Source organism: Miniopterus natalensis, chromosome 19, assembly GCF_054644295.1.
Source record: "Miniopterus natalensis isolate mMinNat1 chromosome 19, mMinNat1.hap1, whole genome shotgun sequence".
NCBI lineage: Eukaryota > Metazoa > Chordata > Mammalia > Chiroptera > Miniopteridae > Miniopterus > Miniopterus natalensis.
In genome coordinates this window covers 16,742,357-16,764,205 of record NC_142099.1, presented here as the reverse complement: position 1 = coordinate 16,764,205, position 21,849 = coordinate 16,742,357, and the positions used below count along the sequence as shown (strand labels likewise).

At 41.5% G+C, this 21,849-nt stretch overlaps 3 protein-coding genes across 3 annotated transcripts in view; 2 read left to right on the top strand and 1 right to left on the bottom strand.

The window, feature by feature from the left end:
- Positions 1-15,314, top strand: ANKRD45 (ankyrin repeat domain 45). Its single transcript, XM_016221546.2, has 5 exons — positions 1-1,875; positions 2,277-2,444; positions 10,714-10,808; positions 11,970-12,108; positions 15,194-15,314. Exons 1-5 carry the CDS (start codon positions 1,482-1,484, stop codon positions 15,223-15,225), a joined length of 828 nt encoding a protein of 275 aa, XP_016077032.2. The 5' UTR covers positions 1-1,481; the 3' UTR covers positions 15,226-15,314.
- On the bottom strand, positions 4,598-6,307 carry TEX50 (testis expressed 50). The gene is made up of 2 exons (XM_016221548.2): positions 5,984-6,307; positions 4,598-4,861 (listed from the first exon to the last, which is right to left on the bottom strand). Exons 1-2 carry the CDS (start codon positions 6,305-6,307, stop codon positions 4,598-4,600), a joined length of 588 nt encoding a protein of 195 aa, XP_016077034.2.
- Positions 15,315-15,381: 67 nt separating the features above from the next.
- The window catches only part of SLC9C2 (solute carrier family 9 member C2 (putative)), a 51,734-nt gene continuing 45,266 nt past the window's right edge, over positions 15,382-21,849 (top strand). Inside the window, exons 1-3 of the mRNA XM_016221547.2 lie at positions 15,382-17,528; positions 20,195-20,342; positions 21,234-21,443. Of these exons, the coding sequence (XP_016077033.2) occupies positions 21,314-21,443 (130 nt within the window). The 5' untranslated portion in view covers positions 15,382-17,528; positions 20,195-20,342; positions 21,234-21,313. The remainder of the gene's footprint in view (positions 17,529-20,194; positions 20,343-21,233; positions 21,444-21,849) is intronic.

The window sequence follows — 21,849 nt, the reverse complement described above, 5'->3', positions numbered from 1 at the left end:
GGAGTTCCGCGTAGCAAGTCTCGCCTCGGCAGCAGCCTCGGGGAGCCCGGGAGGTCCCTGCGGGGTTCAGGGCGAGAGGCGAACTCTGGTGCCCCCTCCTCGGGACCTTTTGGGTCATGCGGCCGGGCTGCCACACTCTGTGCCCTCTTCTCAGGTCTTCCCTTTAACTCTGGGGACCCAGAGCCGCCCTTGGGGACCTTCTCCCAGAGCTGAGACTTAAGATCCTCCAGGGACTACATTTTTAAAAATGCAATTGGCTTCAAAGGCCGTGAAGATCCGTTCCTCGCCTGCAACCTCGTGCTGCCGCGACTGCCTTCTTGCCCTTTGTTTAGGCTTCTCCCGGCGCCGGGTTGTCCTTTCCGCCTCCTTTTAAGACTCCTCTTCAACACCGAAGTGTCTCCTCTCCTGGAGAGTCTTCCCCAGACCCCCCAACTCGGAGCCTGCTTTAGACGTCCATTCTCCTCCCTCCGAGCGCCCTTTGCGTTTCTCCATCACATCCCGTAGCTCTCCTCTTTGCGGACTTACTGTGTCCTTCCCACTAGCCTCTAAAGGCCAAGGGGCAGGGACCATGACCTATGTGATTTTCTATTGTTAGTGCCTTAGCAGCCTCAAAAGAATTCACACTTTGAAAGTAGGTTTACAGTTGTCCGTATGGAAATACAATACTAAATAATAATACAAGACTAAAAAAAAGAATTCACACTTTATAGTTCAAAGGAAAAGTTGATAGGCTGTTTTCCCACACTAGCTCAGTAAGGCAGAGCAGGTGCTAGTCTCATTTCGCAAGTGAGGAGAGTGAATTCAGCAAAGTCGCCCGATTAATAAATATCAGAATCAGAACTAAAGCATGGGCCCTCTGACTCACGTAGGCCCGGCTGCCTTCATAGCCCAGTCCTCCCGTGCCCCTCACTCATATTCTCTGTGAACTTTTGGTGGTGGCTTTGTAATTCTGATTGATGTTACAGTTATGGACAAAGAAAATGTCATTTATTTTTGTCTATGACAGATCTCATTTCTTCCACGAGCACTTGATTATTGATTGTTAGGAAAAAATAATGGAAATGTTCAATCAGCTTTAAAGTTTATCCAATGCTTAGTTTCTCTTATACACAAATATTTAGGTTCTCAGGTAACTTCTCCTCTGATTCTCTTCTTGAGATGGTGTCCTGTAGCTCTCCAAGTGTGGTCTGAGGGAGTCCCTGGGGATCCCTAACACATTTTCATGGACTCTACCAGTCAAACTTTCTTCATACTCTTAGACGAAGAGTGCCTTTGCCCTAACTGTCTCGCATGTTACAGTGGTTTCCCAGAGGCCACCTGATGTGATATCACAACGTCACGTGTCATCACAGTGAACGCAGAAGCAGATAGGAGAACCCATCTGCCTGCTAATAGGCCAGACCTACTACATAAATAAATACCGATTCGTTTGAGTAGATTCCTATTATTCTCTTTTTTTGTCTCAGGTATTTTTGGAGTTCATGGAGCCAGAAGGACCCCCGGACTCAGAGGGTTCAGAAAAATCAGAACTTTTCTCACATCAAGAAGAAGAAGTTGAAGAGGAGGAGGAGGAGGAGGGAGAGGAAGAGGAGGAGGAGGAAGAGGAGGAGGAGGAAGAGGAGGAAGAGGAGCAGAAGGGGGCAACAGGCCCTCTTAACCCCCTCCTGCAGCCTGCCCTCACGGGGGACGTCGAAGGCTTACAGGCGATGTTCGAGGACCCGGACAACCCTCATTACAACCAGGCCATGCGGCTCCTGTTGGAAGAAGACATCGTGGGGAGAAATTTGCTGTACGCGGCTTGCATGGCTGGGCAGAGTGATGTCATTAGAGCTTTGGCAAAATACGGCGTGAATCTGAACGACAACACTGCCAGAGGTATTTTGTCTTTTCTCTCTCGGTGTTACTTATGACTACCTAAAGGTGCATAAACAGGATGCGCCTGCTTTGTATTTTGCATATATAATGTACGTACACGTGTATAAGAACGTACGTGTGTATATATGTTTATATGGTATAGCATAGTAGTTAAGAAAACAGGCTCCGCTATTTGCTGTCTGGCTTGGGCAAGTTACCTTTTGGGCCTTCATCTGCAAAATGGGGCTAATAATTGTATTTTCCTCATAAGGTGTAACAATCCAGTAAGATAATTAGAAATCTCTCATCGTCCTTGGCACATAGTAAGTTGGTAAACAGTAAATGCTCAATAGTATCATTGCAGTGACGAACCTTGAAGAGTGCAGTCCGGGGGACCTGACCGTCTTCATGCCGTTTGCCAGGTTATACGCTCTTACACTGTGCTGCAGCCTGGGGTCGGCTGGAAACTTTGAAAGTGCTGGTGGAACTGGATGTTGATATAGAAGCTCTGAACTTCCGGCAAGAGAGAGCTCGCGATGTGGCCGCTCGGTATGCCCAGACCGAGTGCATTGAATTCCTGGACTGGGCAGGTAAGGGCGCCCACAATGGGTCAGCAAGCTGACTGACTCACCTGTGGGCTTTTCTGTCTGTATGTTATGCTTCCATCAGAGGTAAAAAACCCCACGTGCTGCTTTGAGTTTTACTAGTATTTTGCATATGTCATTTCCACAGTCTTGGAAAATACTGCTTAGAGATTTGCATGTGTACAAACAGTGGCTGAAAAATTAGTCAATGTGAAGTTCATGGCATTCGTTTTATGTAGTAATTTGCATTCGTGCTTTTAGCAAGCATTTATTAAATGCTCACTGAGCATTGTTGTAGGTACAATTGGTTGTTCCTGCCCTCTGGACATTTATTAGGTGGGGGATGGTAAACTATAGGCATGTCCTACCGTTAAGTAACAATATCAGAAAGACTATGATGAAGGGTTAAAATCAGCAGAGCAGGTCATACATGCTATGAAATGGATGGAGGCCATGAAGTCAGAGCATGTTGGAGTTGAGCTGGGCCTTGAAGAATGGGTGGGATCTGAAAATAAATTGAAGGAAAAGGGTGTGAGCTAACTCTTAGAGCTGGGAGTGAAAGTGGCATGTTGAGGGACAGTGACAAGATTGCCTTACTGGAACGGCAAGTCCTAGTTTGCATAGGTAAGCTGCAGAATAATAAAAGCGTTAAGTACATGGGCTCTTGCCTCAGATTGCTTGAGTATACATACAGGTTTCTCTACTTGAAACCTATGTCACCTTGGACAAAAAACAACAACAACCCAACCCACTTTTGAAGAATGACCCATAGTACTTAAGAAACACAATCCAGGGACAAATTTTCCTGTTACTTTGCTGAAAAGAAACAGTTTGGGGCTTATGGGTATGGAGTTTTATTGTTTTCCTTTCCCTAATAGCTATCTGTTCTAGTTTGGGTCCTTACATTCTTGGGGAAATTATATCCAATATTTCCTAGTGATGAAGATAAAAGAAGATGCTAGTGCTATATACTGGTATTCTATTTCCAAATCAGTGATGGAATTGTAAGGATTGGAGCTTCAAGTGAATGTAGCTCTGGAGTATCAGAAACAAACTACTCAACATAAAATTGCACATTTGTTTAATTCAGACTTCCAAGCGTACAAACCACTTTCCTTCCTTGTTCCAGTGGTTAGAGTAGGAGGCATCTGGCGAGTTTTAAGGGGTTGAGGACTCCCTACCCCAAAGAGTTCTCCATTCTGATGAAAATTCCACTGTTAGAGATAAATTTCTTTGAGTTTTTGAGATTTGGACACTTTTTAAGTGTTCAAGAGTGCTCCATTAAAAGAAAAATATATCAGCATTCTCTGAGCGGGAATTAGTTGACAGTTCAGAACTCCGGAGGGATGGAGCAAACATCTGTAGAAATGTGGGTAGGGTTGTGCTAAGGAAGCATGGAAGGGAGGAGGAGAATCTGGAATATGGAACCGTAAATAAACTTTTAATAATCCACAATAACCTAAGACGGGTGCTATTGTTTTCTATTACTTGTAAACACTGTAGAGCTTTCTATTTTTGTTTCAAGGAGTTTTTTAAAAATTGTTGACGGTATTACAGATGTCTCCTAATTTTTCTTTAGCCTCTCCTCCTCCCAGCCTTAGATCTGGCATGTATTTCTGGGATTTTTCATATTTTTAATCAAACTTTCTTCCTAGTCTCAGATCAGTCTCCTAGTATTTGTTGGAAGATATGGTAGCCATTTAAAAATTGAGGTGGCTGAGCAACAAAACTCAGAAATTAAAAAAAATTGATATTCAATTCATCATTTATTATACTAAAAATGGGAAAAGTTATATTTGAAAAATTAATCTATTCCTTAATACTTCCATACTATTCTAGCAAAGGGCATCTGAGAAGGGAAATTAAGTCTTCTTGATTTGCTCAGGAAAGTAAGAAAAGTCACAAATAAATCAGAGATTTATTAAAACACTAAAAATTCTCCTCTACGGATAGGTTAATGATCAGTAATGTAATACATTAAAAAGAACGAAATACTTACATCTGAAGTAGTGACAGTGAACAGCCTTTCCCCCAGTACTTTAGCAAGTGCAGATGTCTTTTTAGCTGAATAGAAATAACTTTTCAACCTGGACTTCAGTAAAGAATGTGGCAAAGAAATTAGAAAGGCTCACAGAGAACAATTTTGAACCTTATATGAGTTATCTCAATAGACTTCTTGTGTGGTCTCCATATTGGACTGAACTACACTCGTGTTTATGATGTCCTCGGGCTCCTCCTCTGCTCTTGCTCCTTACTTTTCCGTGCTTGTGTTTCTTAGATGTAGGACGGTGGGTCCTCTGGTTCAGGTACTCAGTCATCATTGATGTCGTGGCCAACAGTTTGTAGAGTAGTTGGTCTATGTCATTGATGGACTGGCTTTCTAGTTCATTATCAACTGTATCTAAAGAGGCTTGTTTCTTCAGCTAGAAGGGGAAAAGCAAATGAAATTATAGGTGTTTTTTTCTTACTGTAGTTCAAATTAAATTTTCTGGATAGCTATACTTAAACACCACACATTACTTATTTATACAGAAGAATGCTCTTTTGCATATGCCCCCGTGAAAGATGATAGTAATCATTATCGCCATCAACAAATATTTAAAAAGTGCTTTTTATGGTCGGAGCATTCTGCTGGGAGAAATTATTTGAACATTAGCAAAATAATTCCCTTTACTAAACAGCCTCAAGGAATAATGCAATAAAATCATAGTCATTTTAAAACAATCTGATTACTGTAAAAGTCAATGAGCTTTTAAGATTTCCTCAAAATATGGTGTCATTGGCAAAGTGGGAAATTTTCTCTTTAATTTCCCAGAAAATTATCAAAACATTAGACATTAGTTTACAGTCCATTTAAAAAATACATGTCAACTTCTATATACTTAACCCTCTTAGATAGATCTGGAAGGAATCTACCAGATATCTTGTTCCATATCCTTCATTTTATGGGTGAGACAGCTGGAAAAGATCTAATGACTTACCTCTCGGCCCAGACGGATAACTTCATTTCCTGTACATTCTACTCATTGTAGCTCACTACTTACTTTTTTTTTTTTTTGCAATCCTCACCCGAGGTTATTTTTTCCATTGCTTTTTCAGAGAGAGTGGAAGAGAGAGAAATATCGATGTGAGAGAGACACATCAATTGGTTGCCTCTTGCACGAGCCCCGACCAGGACTGAGGATCGAGCTTGCAGCGGAGGTACATGCCCCCAGCCAGAACTGAACCTGGGACCCTGCAGCCCGAGGGCCAGCGCTCTAACCACTGAGCCAGACCAGCTAGGGCACTCACTACTTTCTTGATGCATTTTGTAACTTGAAAGGGAGGGATTGGACTAGGTTATTTTAAGGACATTTTAATTTAATACTCATTTGTTGAGCACATACTACGTGCCAGAACTGTGCTAGATGTTGAGGGTGAATGGTGCGGACTAGGGGAGTTTGCAAAGGGGAAAAAGACATGGTACTTTCCTGCAAAGAAGCTGGTAATCTTGTGTTTTAAACTCTGATATCCTATAACTATTACTATTTGCATCACTGACTTACTCTTTTCTTGTGTTTCTTCCACTTCACCCACAGGTAATGCACAGATAAAGCAAGCAGAATTAAAAAGACAGCTTGTCCTAAAATATACACGAGAAGTAAAAAACTCGAAAATATATCCATATTAACAAAATGGCAGCATAGTTTGTTCATAGGGTAAGGTAGACATTGAGGTGGAGAAGGCTTGACTTTCAGATAAGGAATTTCTTCAGGAAATATCTCCCATCCAACCTTGGTCCAGGTAGTTCCATCACAAATGCAGGAACTTTCCTTTAATAAGCAGATGAACAACAGAAGAAAAATTGGGGGTAGTGCTTGAGTGGACATCTTTCTCAATCAGGACAAAAACCCCCAAAACAAAACTATAGCCAAAACTCTAGTCAGAGACAGAGCAGGAATGTCCTGAGTACTAGGTGATATGTGTTCCAGTAAACCCACTGAAGATAGTCTTCCCACTAGGCAAAATATACACTGCTGATCATTGTGACATCATCAGTCATAGTGATTCATGGACAGAGTCAGTGACATCACATTGTAGCTGAAAGGTGTCACTGAGCCAGTCACCTTGGGATACTTTTTCTTGCTTTTTTACCAGAATTATTTGAGCTACTTCAATTTTATGAAAAATGAAGGCTTTGCTAATATCTTGCTAGCTAGTAAATTCAAGCTATAATCATCTTAATGGAATTTCATGGAAACAACTTACCTAGGTCCCTTCCAACCCTTCTCAAGTGTGGCTGTTTTACATCCACTTTAAAAATAATCTGTAGCTATGCCATTTCACTCAACCTACAATCTGCTTCTGCTTTTTCAGTCTGAAATATCCTTCCTTTCAAACAGTTAAGCAAAAAAAGTGCCTTCCCCTTTTAACCTATGCCCCTTTGGTGGCCCTGTGGTGCTATTAGGTAGTGGGTAAGTGGTGGGGAATTTGGCACAGCTTGTGAAGAGATGAGGTGGTGAGGGGGCATGTTGTATTGTAAGAAGATGAGACAGAGACCCTGCCTTTAAGGAGCTCACAACCTAGAGTTAGAAGCAGAACACAAGATAATAAAAATTCCAAGGTACCGTGGACTAAAATGTGAGCTAAATCAAATAATAATCCCATAACAGTTGCTAGAGCATGAGTTTCACTTGGGGGATTAGGAGGTGCACTTACATTGGCTTTGAAGAGGAGCTGGGTTTTGGTGGCTGAACAGGGCATCTTAGGTTGAGGGGACATAAAGAACAGAAGCAAAGAACTTCTGTGTAAACACTCACACAACAAATATTTATTATCTCCCATGTGCTAAATGCTGTTCTAGGAACTCAGAAATCATACACAAGTAGGCACACAACAAAATCCTATTTTCACAAAGTTCCCTTTCTAGCGGGGAGACGTAGAAAACGTATTTAAATCTATATATCTTTGGAGTGTTACGGAGAAAAAGAAAGTGGAGTGGCAAAGGGGTTATGGAGTGACCAGCAAGTGAAGGAGTGTGTGTGTGTGTGAGTGTGAGTGTGTGTGTGTGTGTGTGTGTGTGTGTGTATGACTTTATAGAGGGCAATCAGAAAAGGCCTCTCTGATAAGGTGATGCTTGAGCAGGGACCTGAGGAACTGAAGGAGCGAGTCGTGTTGCCATCTGGGGACAGAGGGAACAGGAAGTAAATAATGGATAGACTCTCTGGATGAATATTAGAAGGAATAAAGCTGGAAAGATAGCTTGTGGCTAGATAGACCCTGGAGGGCCCTGTATTTTCTTCAGCAGCCAATAGGGAGTCGTTTATAGAGTTTTGAGGAGAGGCATGGCGTGGTAAACTTACTGAGTGCTTTACTGTGTCCCAGGCACTGTGCCAGGGCATTCGCAGGCAGTATACTGCATTTTGTTTAATCCTTTCGACGACCCCACGGGGACTGAACTATATTTACATCTTATGGTTGAGGAAACCGAGGTTAGAGGGGTTAAGGAATTGCTGTGGTCTGAATGTTTGAGTCCCTGGAATTTTGCATGTTGAAATCCTAATGCCCGAATGGTGGTATCAGGAGGTGGAATCTTTGGGAGGTAATTAGGGCATGTGGGTGGACCCTTCATGAATGGGGTTAGCATTCTTTTAAGAGAGTCCTCACAGAGCTCCCTAGCCCCTTTCACCTTGTGAGGACACAGTAAGAAGGCCCTGGCTCTGATGGAAGAGGGCTCTCACCAGACTGCAACCATTTTGCTGCCTTGATCTTGGGCTATCCACCTGCCAGAACTGTGAACAGTAAAGTTCTGTTGCTTATAAGCTACCAATCTGTGGTGTTTTGCTGTGGCAGCCTGAATGGACTAAGGTGGGCATGGTGGCATCAGAAGGATGCTTGCAATAAGCTGCCTTCTCTACCAATCCACCCGAAATAAATGTGCTCTCGATAAAATCAGCCCGCTTATTATACAAATTCAGGTTCATGATAAGTTTCTTAGTTCCCTCTTTCAACTAATCCCTTCCCTAAACTCCATCCTATATTGAAATTGCGGGAGCACCACTGACTCCAGGTCTCCCAACTAGTGGAGTCAAAACCTAAACCTTGGATTCCAGTTTAGGTAATTAATTCTACTTGCAACATAAATGATGGGGTTGAAGCTATGAAGGGCTGGAAGCAAGAGAGCCAGTTAGCCGGTCCATATACATTAATACTATTCCACAGGTAGGTCTGAATTGACTCTGGAAGGTACTTTTAAGTACATTTACTTTACAGATAGGCATACAAAGCTTAGAGAGATCGTTAGGTGCTATAGATGACCCAATTGAGCTTTAGAGTGACATTAAGTCTCTCAAAAATTCCTACTTGGAATTATACAAGATTGTGTGTACTGATTGTGGTAGGCTGGATAACAGCCCCCAAAGATACCCAGGCCCTAATGTTACAGGTGAAAAGGAATTTTGCAGAAGGAACTTTGCAGATATGATAAGTTAAGGATCTTAACATTGGGAGAGTATCCAGTTGGGCCCTAAATATAATCACAAGTGTCCTTATAAGAGAGAAGAAGAGGGGTATTTGATACAGAAGAGAAGGGGGTGTGGAGCTGCAAGCAGAAATTGGGATGATACACTTTGAAGGTATGGGAGGGGCCACTGCTGAGGAATACAGACAGTCACTGGAAGGTGAAAAGGAACTGATTTTTCCCTTAGAGCCCCTGGAAGGAATCAGCCTTGTCTTCAGTCCAGGGAAACTGATTCTGGCCTCCAGAACTGTGAAAGAATAAATTAGAGTTGTATGAAGCCATCAAGTTGGTGGAAATTTGTTACAGTTGCCATAGGAAACTAATACAGATTTTGGTACCTGGAAGTGAGGTGCAGCTGTAACAGATGCCTAAAAAAGTGGAAGAGTAGTTTTGACATTGGATAGTGGGTAGATGGAAGAATTCTGAAGGGCATGGTGGAAAAAGCCTTGAGTAGACTGTTGGTAGAAATATGCACATTAAAGATGCTACCAGCGAGGGCTCAGAAGGAAATGAGGAGACTGGAGGAAAGGCGATCTTGTTCCGTAGTGGCAGAAAGCTTAGCTGAATTAGGAGTGACGAACTTGGACATTTAGCTGAAGAGATTTCCAAGCCAAATGTTGAAGACATGACTTGACTTCTTTCTGTTGCTTCTAGGAAATTGTGAGAGGAGTAAGATAAATTGTTATGCAAAAGGGGAACAGGAGTTGATGTTTTGGGAACGTCTCAGCCTATCTGGAGGGCAAAACTGCAAAAACAAGATTCCCTGTGAGGAAAATGTGCTGCTGAGAGAACACCAAGGGCATGGCTCTGCAGTGTTGGCTGGTGCTGAAGAGACTGGCATGCTGCTCATGGGTCCCCCAGCCGCCTCTGCAGAAGTCAGGATGGAAATGAGACTGTCCAAGAGCACGCAGGGGGGAGCCTCTTGTCTACTGGAATGAGTCTCAGCGGCAGCTGGGGAGACTCAAGGTCTTTGAGGGTGTTATACTGGGAGAAACGCTGCCGGTTTGGACAAAGGGACGGAGAGAGAACAAAATGAAAAAAGCCTGGCCAGGCTTCCCAAACTCTACAGGCAGGAAATGACCCGTGAAACTGTTCAGCTGCAAAAACTTGGCACGTTTCTTGAAGAGGGAAAGGTGACTCACTGGAGCGGCAGCCCCAGAGGAGGGAGCCTTGCCCCGCAGAGGCTTAGCCCCAGGCCTTGACACCTACTAGTTTGCTGCACACGATTTTGAAATTGCTTGGGATGGGTGACTCCTTTTTTCCTTCCATTTTCGCCCTTCTTGAATGGAGGTGTCTACAACTGTTACTCTGTGCCTGTCCCACCACTGTATTTTGGGAGTGAGAGTTTAGTTTCCAGTTTCACAGGTCTACAGATGGAGAGGAATTCTACCCCAGGGTGGAAGGTTCAGACTGAAGTCTCACCCAGACCTTGTCTCGATGATTTAGATGATGAGATCTGAGACTTCTGAGCTGATGATATCTTCCATGAACATCAGGACGTGACCGGGTGGTGTAATGGGTTGAGACTTTTGGATGCTGAGATGGGGTAAATGTATTTTGCATATGGGATAGCTGTGAATTTTTGGAAGGCCAGAGGGCCCAAGGTGCTGTGCTGGTTGAGCTGTATTTCTTGAAATTCAGTGAAAGCAAACACAGAAAAAATCGCTTCCACACAGTGTCTTTAAAGCTCTGGATATGTAATGGTACCTTACAGACAGTTGAGCATGTTTTTTGGTCTTTGCCTTATTTATTGTACACCTTGCTGTCATCTTTCAGCTGCAAGACTGGCTCTGAAAAAATATATTATGAAGGTCTCGGCAACCGTTACAGACTCAGAAAAGGGACCAGGGAGACTCTCAAAAGAAGATAAGGTACTACATTGTGATCATTGCTTGTTCTGAAGTCTTTTAAAATTTTTTTCTTACACCTTTAATTTCTACACTAATGCTCTAAAGGTAGATGGTGGTCCTTACTGCTTTCTTCTCGCATTTTCCTTCCCTCCTCTCCCTCTTTCCTTTCTTAATAAACTACTGATAAGAGATAGATTAATAAAAATTTATGAAGTAATATTAAGGAGTGACATAGATGTACTAAGTATCTCACCCAGCAACATGAATGAATCTCAGGAATGTAGTGTTGAGTGAAAAAAATTCGCCAAAGACTACATAGATTTTTATAAAGCTCAAAAGCAAGCAAAATCAAACTATATTGTTTAGGTTTGCCTACATATGGGATAAAACTATTTTTAAAAGGGAAGTAAAAGTATAAACACAGAGTGTCATTACTTCTTGGAAGTGGGCAAGGGGATGGAATTGGGGAGGGGCACAGAAGTAGGGTCAGTAGTACTGGAGGCCTTCTGTCTGGGTCTTCTCTTGATTAGAGAGGTCCACTAATCATTATTTTGCTTTAAAACTTAGATACACATCATATATTTTAGTGTGTGTGTGTATATACATTACATATTTTTAATCTATCCTATATCACATAATGGTAAAAAGATGCACAGGTATAAAGATAGCTCATTTAAAGCCAGCTTGCCATATTTACTATATACTGAGTACTGCATGCAGACAGTGTATTGCTTTGGATGTACACACACACAAAAGATATATGCAAGGTATCAGGAATATGTTTTAGTTTTAAATTATTTCCTGCATTTCTCTGCAGGATGTTCTGTGAAGTTTCTTGTGACTTTCTGATGAAAAGAATTAGGTTTTGCTAAAGCCTAGAGGTCACCAAGTCTGGGAACATGAGAAGTTATACATTTCACTTGTGGTTTGTAAAGCACTTTACAAGATCTCTTCTGAGACCAGCAAAACATAGGTAAAATTAAACTCACAGTCTAGAGTTATGAAGCAGTCCACTTTTTTAGTACTCAGTGGCCATATATGTAGTCTAATGGTGGCTGTATCAGGTGATGCAGATACAGATTATTGCAGAAAGTTCTGTTGGACAGTGCTGGCTTAAGGATACTACAGAGTTTTGTTTTTCAGTAAATAAATGGAAGGTAAATTTTCTGTGTCCGTCTCTAGAATAACATCCTCATTGCATGCCGTATGAAAAATGAGTGGTTGGAAACCCATTTGGAAGCTTCTATTAAAGAGCTTTTTGAGCAGAAACAACAATTGGAAGATATGGTGACTCCCATCCTCATAAAAATGGCTACACCACGTAAGTTTTGGATAAAAAGTGGTTCGAATGTCAGAAAAGATGAATATCAGGTTCAATGTTGTTATTTCTGAGATACTCTGGTTTTCAGTCTTCATTAAGTAGTTACAAGGACTGACCTGTGATATAACTCCCTAGTTTTATTAATAGTTTTAATATTAAGAGCTTAAAATAATAACTGAATTATTTCTCTAGAGAATGTCTAATAGTAATCTTAATGTTATTACCTTCATTAATCATTTAACGTTATATAATTTACTATGCCTTTGATTTTGACCACTGATTTTTAACTAGGAACACATGTCCTCCTAGGAGATAGAGTGGCAGGATTTGAAAAAGCACTTTCAGCATTGCAACTCTATATTTTGAAAAACCTATTGTGCTAATATGGTCTTGTGAATGGGGGAGGTACACTGTCAGATCTTGGTGGCAGGTGTGCCTACGATTTTTAAAAATATCAGTTTTATTGAGATATAATTCTCATACCATAAAATTCACCATTTAAAGATGTACAATATAGTGGTTTTCAATACACTTACAGTTGTATAATCACCACTATCTAATTTTAGAACATTTTACCACCCTAAAAAGAACCCATATCCATTAGCAGTCACTTCTCATTCCTCCCTCCAAGCCCCTGGCAACCACTAGTCAGTCTACTTTCTATCTCTGTGGACTTGCCTGTTCTGGACATTTCATAAATAGAATCATCACCCTTGTGCCTGGCTTCTTCTAATTACCATAATGTTTACAAGTTTCATCCACATGTTGTAACATGTGTCAGTATTGTTTTTATGGATGAATAATATTCCATTGTATGGATTCAAATTTATTGATTCATGAGTAGATGGACATTTGAGTTTCCACTCTTTTGACTATTATAAGTAATGCTACTATGAACTTTTGTGAACAAATTTTTGTGTGACCACGTTTTTATTTCTCATGGGTATATACTTGGGAGTGGAATTGCTGAATCATATTGTACTTCCGAGTCTAGCCTTTTGAGGAATTGCCAAACTGTTTCCAATTTTCCATTCCCGCAAGCTGTAAAAATTGAGGGTTCTCCAAATCATTATCAACATTTGTTATTGTCTTTAAAAAGTTTTTTAGCCATCCTACTGGGTGTGAAGTGGTATCTTAATATGGTTTTGATTTGCATTTCCTTATTTACTAATGGTGTTAAGCATCTTTTCATGTGCTTACTGGCCATTTGTATATTTTCTTTGGAGAAATGTCTATTTGAATCCCTTGCCCATTTTTAAATTGGATGTCTTTTTATTGTTGAGCTGTAAGAGTTCTTTATGTATTCTGGATACAAGTCCCTATCAGTTATATAATTTGCAAATATTTTCTCTGATTCTGTGGATTATCTTTTCATTTTCTTAATTGTGTCCTTTAAAGCAGAAAAGGCCCTAAGTTTCGTGAAGTCCTATTTATCTATTTTTCCTTTTGTTGCTGGTGCTTTGAGTGTCATTTCTAAGAAATATTGCCCAGTCCAGGGTAACCAAGATTTACTTTTATGTGTTATTTTTAAGAGTTTTGTATTTTAAGCTCTTACATTTAGTTCTATCATCCACTGTGAGTTATTGTTTATATATGATGTGAGGTAGGGGTTCATCTTTATTCCTTTGAATGTGGATATGCGATGCCTAAGATTTTTAAGATTATGAAAAGGGGTGCTGTGGTTTTTTTTAAGATTAAGACACTTAATCTAGTCTAGGTAGCATGGTAGATTATCCCTTGCCATCCATACCTAACATCTGTTGAGTAAACACATAGCACTCTCCTAGGTCTCCTGAAAGGAGATAGACACTTTATATCATCCTTGGCTTTGAGGAGCCCACCACCAGTTTGTCATTAAGCATGCATTCTTGAAAAGATAGACTAAGGGCTGTGTATGTTCAGAGAAGTTCAAATGTGGAACTGAGGAAGTGTTCAGTATCCATCTGGCTGATTGTAGTCGAGTCTGTGTTAAGGAACAGCAGAAAATAAGGTTAGAAAGTTAACATGATCATTTCATTAAAAGTACTGAGTTTAAGCTTAGAAAGTCTGGGTTTATTTTCAGGGCAGTGGGTTGCCATTAAAGGCCTTGGGGTAGGAGAGAGGAAGGAATAAGTAGGGGAGAATAATCTGGCTTTCTTTGTAACATGGATTGGAGCTAGAGGAGACCAGGGGGAGGGAGATGATTAAGACTTGAATTATTGGTTACACAGCCTGATTCTCACCTTCTCCTCCTGCTCCACCACTACTGTTAGCCTGGCTCAACAACCTTTCCTCCTTCCTTCCTCACAACCGAAGAAGAATTGCCTTTCTCCAAGTCCCCTATATCCCCTCCATGCACCCCAGTATCTTGCACCTTCTTATTGTGGAAGTGTTAGCTCCTGATGGATCCTCTGAAATGTCCCCTTCATTTTTCAATGAGGAAAGTGAAGATAGGAGAGATTAAGCAGTTTATTAAAAAGACACTCTATTCAGAGGCGGAGTTAGGAACAACAGTACTGATTGTATGGGAGGTGTGACCTCTCAGCTTTAAATATTTTTTAAAAGTGTGTGCGGAGGGGAGAAAACATGAATTGACATGCCAACACCAAGGTTTAATTTGTGACTGGTTCTGGCTGGAACATACTGATTTTATTTCGTGCCCATTGTTTTAAAAGCCGGCTTCAATTTACAACGACATGGATGGATCTTGAGAATATCATGCTAAATGAAATAAGTCAGATGGAAAAAGTCAAGAACCATATCATTTCACTCATATGTGGGATAGAAAACTGAAAGCAACCGATGAGCAAACGAGACAGACAAACAAACAAAAACTCAAAGACACAGACAACAGGATGGCGGCTACGGGGGTGGGGTGGGGAGGATGAGGTGAAGGGATTAACTATATGGTGACAGGAGACTAGACTTTGGGTGGTGAACACAATGAATGTACAGATGATGTGTTATAGAATTGTACACTTGAAACATACAATTTATTAACCAGTGTTACTGCCAATAAATTTAATAACATTTTTAACACTGTCTTCATTTTTGTTTTATAGTGCAAGCTAATGAAATGTAATTTTAAAAATCTGCTTCCTTTCAGGTCAAGTGAGAAGTGCCAAATCTGTAGTCTAAGCCATGGCCAGAAAAGAAGTCACGACCATACCTTCACTGAACATAGATTTTATAAACAGCCACATTCCCTTCTAGTATTTGTAAAGGCAAACCTATCTGTGACGATCAAAGCTGAGAAAACAGATGTGGGGTTTTATAAAAATGCTTAAGTATGACATTGAATCACCCGTTTTGCTTTACCCTGATCAGCGTGCTCAGGTCCAGGCTGACCTTGACCCTGCTCCCCCAAGTGCAGTCCCGTGTGAGTTCCACCTGCTCCTTTCAGAAAGCAGTTGGGTGTGAATCACTCACAAAAGCCACATGGAAGCTTTAAGAGCTAGTTAGAGAATCTAATAATTTTCTGTGTAATCGAGGTGGGAAATGTCCACTCAGTCGAATAATTCTATAAAAAAAGACATCGTGGCTGTTTCTAGAGGCAAAATTTGTTCTCCCTCCCTCAAAAGGAAAGCTATGGGGTGGCATTCTGGAGCAAGGAAGTATTAAGAATAGTTTGGATCAGGGTCCTCAGCTCATACAGCTATTACTTTTTATGTCCAAATAAAAATTTACCTGTAAGGTGGGATATAGTTTCTTAGTAAACCTTCTTATTTGTCTTTAACCTCTTTCTGTCTAAATTAATAAACACAGATCTGTTTAGTTTTATATTTAGTTTTCCTTTGTTCTGTAGATTTGGTAATACAGATATGATAACTGGACTCTATGTCGTTTCCCTTCTGTTTTGTTTCATATTTTCTAGGTTTTAAATATCGTTGTTGGTTTCATATTAGTGATTTTTTTCCCCCTCCTAGTTTATCTAAAAGCCTCTGATCTACGACTCTGTGACTGTTTGGAAAAGTTTCACAGAAAGAAAATATTTTTTAAAATCCATATTTATTTGATTTTTTAAATGACTTTCTCTTGTTTGTCCCACCCTGGAAGCTAGTTTTCGTTCTAGAGGGGAAGAAAAAGCAGTGAACAATACAGCAATGCCATCTTGGCCTGGTTTTGAGGTAGCACTGTTTTAAAATTTATCTCACAAATTTTAAAGATTTGAGATCTTTTTTATGTATTAGCAATTCAGTTGCCTTTAAGCAAAAAACAAGGCAGTAACTGTCACTCCTATCTTCAGGAGATCCAGTGGATGTTTTTGGAGTAGCACAGAGAAGGAGCTCTGTGTCTGCTCCATTCTCCTACCTCTAGGCACTGCAATTATTTGGGAAAATAATTGATGCCATGTTTGTTGTTTCTACTCTAATTCTGCATTTTCTGAGCCTTGATCTTGAATATGATATTACTTTCCAGGCATGTGGTCTTCTTGGTTAGGAAGGACTCCTGTATCTCACTTCAGAGAATCCTAGGTAAGACGGAGGCACTTCTGGAGACCCCGGTATAAAATCAACCTCAGACTGGGAATTGAACTGCTGAGCCACACCGGCTGGCAAGTAATTACTGTTTCAAAGTGTGTAGTAGTAAATGAAATTGCATTATTTGAGAGGTGGGCAAGCAAAGGTTAAATTCAGTGTTATAACTTTTAGACAGTGGTTTCTTAGACTTCTGTATTTCATTGATTGGAAAGATGTAAAAAGAAAACAACTACTATCTGTACCACTATATCATTTAATAAAAGAAATTTTAACACCAGAAAAGAAGGGACGACATAGCCCAGTAAGGGTAAGACTCTACCCTTTAAGTTGAATGAATTAAATATTATTATAGACTTTTATATTTTTTCATTTTGCTATGTATGATGGAAATTTTGTCATGAATCACAATTGCCCTATGGTCCAGCCTTAGAGAACTACTGCTCTAGGCTAAGCTACAGCAGACAGACCGCTATTCAAGTTAGCACGATGCCCCAAATTGTAAAGGGCTGACAGTCCACCCAATGTTTGATCTCCTCTGTAACAGATTGTATTTTCCACGATGGGCACATCTCACATCCCACCTGTTCCTTACAGTGTGATCAGGATATTCCTCACACAGAGAGGTGGGTCTCTGTTCTCTCCTCCTGAATCTGGGCAGGCCTGGACTATAGCGGAAGTAATACTATGTGGTTTCCATAGTTTGTAAAAGATCCTAAAAGGCGATGTAGTTTCTGCTTAGCTCTCTTAAGATGCTTGCTCCTGGAAACCAGCCTGTGGGTAGACCATATGGACAGGAACGGAGGCCTCCGCCCACAGCCCTGGCTGAGCTCCAGCCAGCAGCCAGCCCCAACTTGCCAGCGTGTGAATGAGCCCTCTTGGAAGTGGATCCTCCAGCCAAGCCACTGAAGCTGATGCTGTATGGAGCAGAGACAAGCCTTCCCTGCTGAGCCCTGCAAAACTGTAGGTTTCAGCTAAAAATATGATTGTTGTTGTTTTAAGCTACTAAGTTTTGTCTGTGTTTGTTACATGCAAATATGTAACATGCAACGTATAACATGCACATTTGGGAACCTGGAAGTGAGAAATTGACAACAAACCCTAAAGTATGTGGTATTGACTTTTTAAGACTGGGTGATAGGCCTGCAGGGCTGTGAGTAGATTATTAGCAGTATCTTTTTTTTTTTTCCCCCAAAGATTTTAAAAATAGGTTTTTAGAGAGAGAGGAAAGGAGAGGGAGAGAGAAACAACATCGATTGGCTGCCTCCTGCATACTCCCTGTCAAGGATCGAGCCCGAAACCTGGGCATGTACCCTGATCAGGAATCAGACTGACAACCTTTCAGTGCACAGGATGTTGCCCAACCAACTGATTCACACTGGCCAGGCTAGCAGAATCTTTTAAGGGCTTCTAGGAGGCTGTTAGTGGGAATTTATAGGAAAGAAAGGAAAATGTTATTAGAAGCTGGAGAAAATGGGCCCGCGTTATATGATGATGGTAAGTTTGGCCACTCTGTTGTCTAAGTAATGAACTCAGTGATCCTGATAAGGATTTTCCCAGACAGTGTTTAGGTGCCACCTGGCTTCTTCTAAAATGTGAGAAGAGAGAGATGAGCTGCAAAGAATAGTTCCATTTTCATATAAAATTTCAAAGAAATATCAAGCCAGTACTTGGTGCGTTTGGAAATAAAATTGTTTCTCATTCCTAGACTTTCTAGATGGCAAAAATTCTCAAACTAAGAAGTAGCTTCTGAGAAAAGATAAAATCTCAGGTGGAATTGTGAGGTCATTTGTGGAGACCTCAGAGATATCTAAGGTGCGGCCTCGTGGAGCCTTTCAGACTGGAGGTGTGCTTTCTCAGTGCAGCTGGAAGATGGCCTCTAGCTGCTCTAGGCAGCCATAATCACAGCTACACCTAACAGAAAGAGAACAGCTCTCTTCCAATAGTGGTATATACATATCAAGCTAAGGAACTACCTGATTGATCCTGAGGCTCATGCCCATCCCTGAATCAGTCATAGTGTTAGAGGGAGAGAAACTATGATTAACCAACCCGTGTTCTGTACCTGTCTCATAGGATAGTCTATTATCAGGAGATGGGGTTGGGGCCAATACACTGGGCACCTTCTCAGCCCTCAACTCCCAAAGCTACCGAAATCTACTTGGTTCTACCCAAAATGGTGAAATATAAATTGATTATTGCTTTTTTGAAACTCTGTGGAAAATATTATCATGTAGAGAAATTTGATCATCTCTGTGTTATTTATGTGCTATCTGTAGCTCTCAGAACTATATATAATCTAGAGCCAACTCTGAATTTTGTCCAAGTTTTCTTGAGATATGAGAATTTTTCTGCATGCCATGGAGAATCTGGATTTTGAAATGTAAAACTGCATGAGTCTTACCTGTAGGGTCTAGGTGAGTCCAGTGAGCCCAAGGAGATGGTAATAGGAGAGGAATTAGAGCCTAAAAGGATATTATTCAAAATGATCTGAGGCCGTGCAATATAGATAAGGTGAAGGCAAAAATGGGGAAAAGAATAGTGAACTTGATAACTAGGAGGGTTAAGTGATGGCATGTTGGGGAAGAGTAAGGAATGGGTCTCTCAGGAGACAGCCTGTGAATAAGACTCTTTTTAAAATACATGGACCTTGGGATTTGTGGTAAGGATGGGTCGATTGGCTTAAAAGAACCATACTAGACAACAAAATGTAAAGCAAATACTTGGAGGAATGGTGTTGTGGGTACCAATGGTGGTGATTACAATCAGGGGCAGACACAAGTGGGAATCGGAACTTCCATTTGCCAGGGTTTCCTTGATATGTAGTGATGGAGAAGGTTGATGATAGATTTAGTAATCTCACCATTGTGGTGTTACCCTTGGTGTCCCAGGAAAGAGGGTTTGATTAGTGTGGCGTAGGAATGAGAGAGTAGAATTTCATTGTCACAAAGTAACTTCCTTGAAAGTAAACTACACATTGATTAATAATGTTCATTTGCTTAAATTTATACTGTATTTGATTTTCGTGATTAGAGTTGAGGCAAAAATATGTAAGTTAGGCACCACAGAATCTGGTATGCATTTGTTCTTCTATGAGGAGCAGGTGAGATTGTTTCTTCAAACTAAGGGACAAAAGCCAATGAAAAATAGGAGCCAAGGAGGAAAATATGTGTGAGAAACTCCCACTGAAATAGAAGGAGTGGTAGAAAAAGAGAAAATGGAAAAGGGGTGAATGAAAAAGTCAGAGGGGAGACAAGGCAGTGCTGAAGAGGGGTAGGGATGAGTAAAGAAAAACTATATATTTCTAAAAATTTAGAAGGAGGTTCTGTCCACAAGGTCAATGACCATTTCAGCTATCATGTCGGGCAAAAAAATCAGTTAAGACAGTTGTTGGTGTGGACACAGCTTGAATAGTGAGAAGTGAGAGCTTCCGTGGAACTGGATCCCTTAGCTGCTTCTGGATTGGGGGTGGGGGTGATGTTTGCAGCCAATCAGAATGAAAGGGAGTTGGCAAGAAACCAATAGGAACGAGGCGTGGAGATGCCTTTCAGAGGGTATCAGTTGGCAGCACCGCCCCTGGCAAACGGACGCAGGACTGAGCGAGCCTCGTTCTTTGCGATTTCCCACAGCCTTCCCCGGGGTTTCAATTGGGAACCGCTGGGCCTTGGAAGAAGCCACCACCCGTCTTGGTAGTTTGGAGAACTTGACTTGAGAGTGATGCTCTAGTGACACGAGTGACGAGAGCAGGATGCAAAGATGACAAGGACCTGAAGACAGGTGAAGTGATTTGAAGACGTAGCGCTTTGAATCTCATTTCTGGCCCGCCCTCTGCTTCCCGCCAGAATCACTGTGGTTCGTAGACCAAACCAGTGCAAAACAAAGAACCAAGCGTGAGCTCGAAATAAAGCAGGACGAGTCCTCCTCAGGACCACTACAGAGGCCACGCGTCACACCAGGGCACCAGCATGAGGGGCGTGGAGGCTGAAACCCCGCCTGTTGTTCACGTGCCAAGCCTTGTGCCCTGTGGTCAGGAAAGGGGGCTTTTTCTGATTCAAGGATTTTGCATGGTCCAAACTCAATTTTAGTTTTTTCCTTTCTTTTCAGATTATTCACTGACCTTACCACCCCCACCCAGCTGGTGCGGCTCAACTTTGACCTTGTTTCCCATTTGCCATTTTGGTTTTGGGGGGGGTCCTAGAGAGGAAAAGGGGACATGGGATTGCAGTAGTAGAAGGGAATTCCAGAATGATTTGTATCCATGGAGGAAGAGTGCCCCTTCAAAGAGTTCAGTTCATCGCATATTTAGGGAGAGCCTGTTATGTGCCATGTAGTGTGTGCGCAGCCTTAAGAAAAATTAATATTCGGCCCTAGCCATTGAGAAACTCACTGTCCAGGGGGGAGACAGACACATTGCCATATCAAACAGTGGGAAGTGCAGAAATCCAAACAAGCCCTCCCCGATGTACATGTAGGTCTAAGAAGCACTAACTCTGCCCTTTGTTTCCTGAATAATGTTCCTGGAGCACAAGCTGCAACAGGAGGTGTGAACGAGTGCCCTGTGGCAACAAGTGTGCTCAGCTCTGAGTGTGGTACAATCTCCAGTGGAAAGAATGTGTGCACGTGGGTACTTGGCAAGTCTCATTTTCTCCTTTTTGCATATTATTATAGGTTGGTCTGTAGTTGTGAAAGTATCAGTAATAACTCACCTATGAATTCCTCAAGAAAGGACTGAAAAAGCACTCACAAAAATGAACTCTTCCCTCTTGGGGAGAATGCAAGGTAATAGCAAACCTGATTTCCTCTGTGGAAGGTCTGCTGACTACGTTTTAACTCATGGATATTTTCCAATGTTCATATGTTTCATCATTGTGTTTGGAGGTAGGTAGTGGCTTTTAAATCTCATCTTTCCTCTGCCCTCTCAGTCTTTGTCAGTGCAGAAAGTGATCACAACTACATCAGAAGAAGGGTCCCAGGAAATCGTAAGATGTGAGTGGAATGTTCTCAGTCCAGCTTCATTTAAGTATAAGTAGCATCTACACTACGTTCCTTTACTCAGTGACACTGGCCAACAGCCCTTAACTTCAAGGAGTCCTCTCATGGGGACAGTGGGCAAACAGATCATTACAATGCAGTGTGGTTAGTGTAACTAAAATGCATGGTCGACCATCTCTATGGAGGAGGGAGAGCCATACACTGCCTATCTGCCAGCCAGGCCTCACCTGACCAAAATTGTTGGGACGTGGGGAGGGCAACTGGGGCAAATAGAACCTAGACGTACAATTCA

Bases quoted from the DNA above. Each gene is read 5' to 3' on its own strand.
- ANKRD45 (XM_016221546.2), top strand. From the start codon at position 1,482: ATGGAGCCAGAAGGACCCCCGGACTCAGAGGGTTCAGAAAAATCAGAA. The intron at 1,876-2,276 runs GTATTTTGTCTT...GCCGTTTGCCAG, and splicing joins GAACGACAACACTGCCAGAG to GTTATACGCTCTTACACTGT. The intron at 10,809-11,969 runs GTACTACATTGT...GTCCGTCTCTAG, and splicing joins GACTCTCAAAAGAAGATAAG to AATAACATCCTCATTGCATG.
- TEX50 (XM_016221548.2), bottom strand. From the start codon at position 6,307: ATGTCCACTCAAGCACTACCCCCAATTTTTCTTCTGTTGTTCATCTGC. The intron at 4,862-5,983 runs GTAAGTCAGTGA...TTCCCCTTCTAG, and splicing joins GGAAGAAACACAAGAAAAGA to CTGAAGAAACAAGCCTCTTT.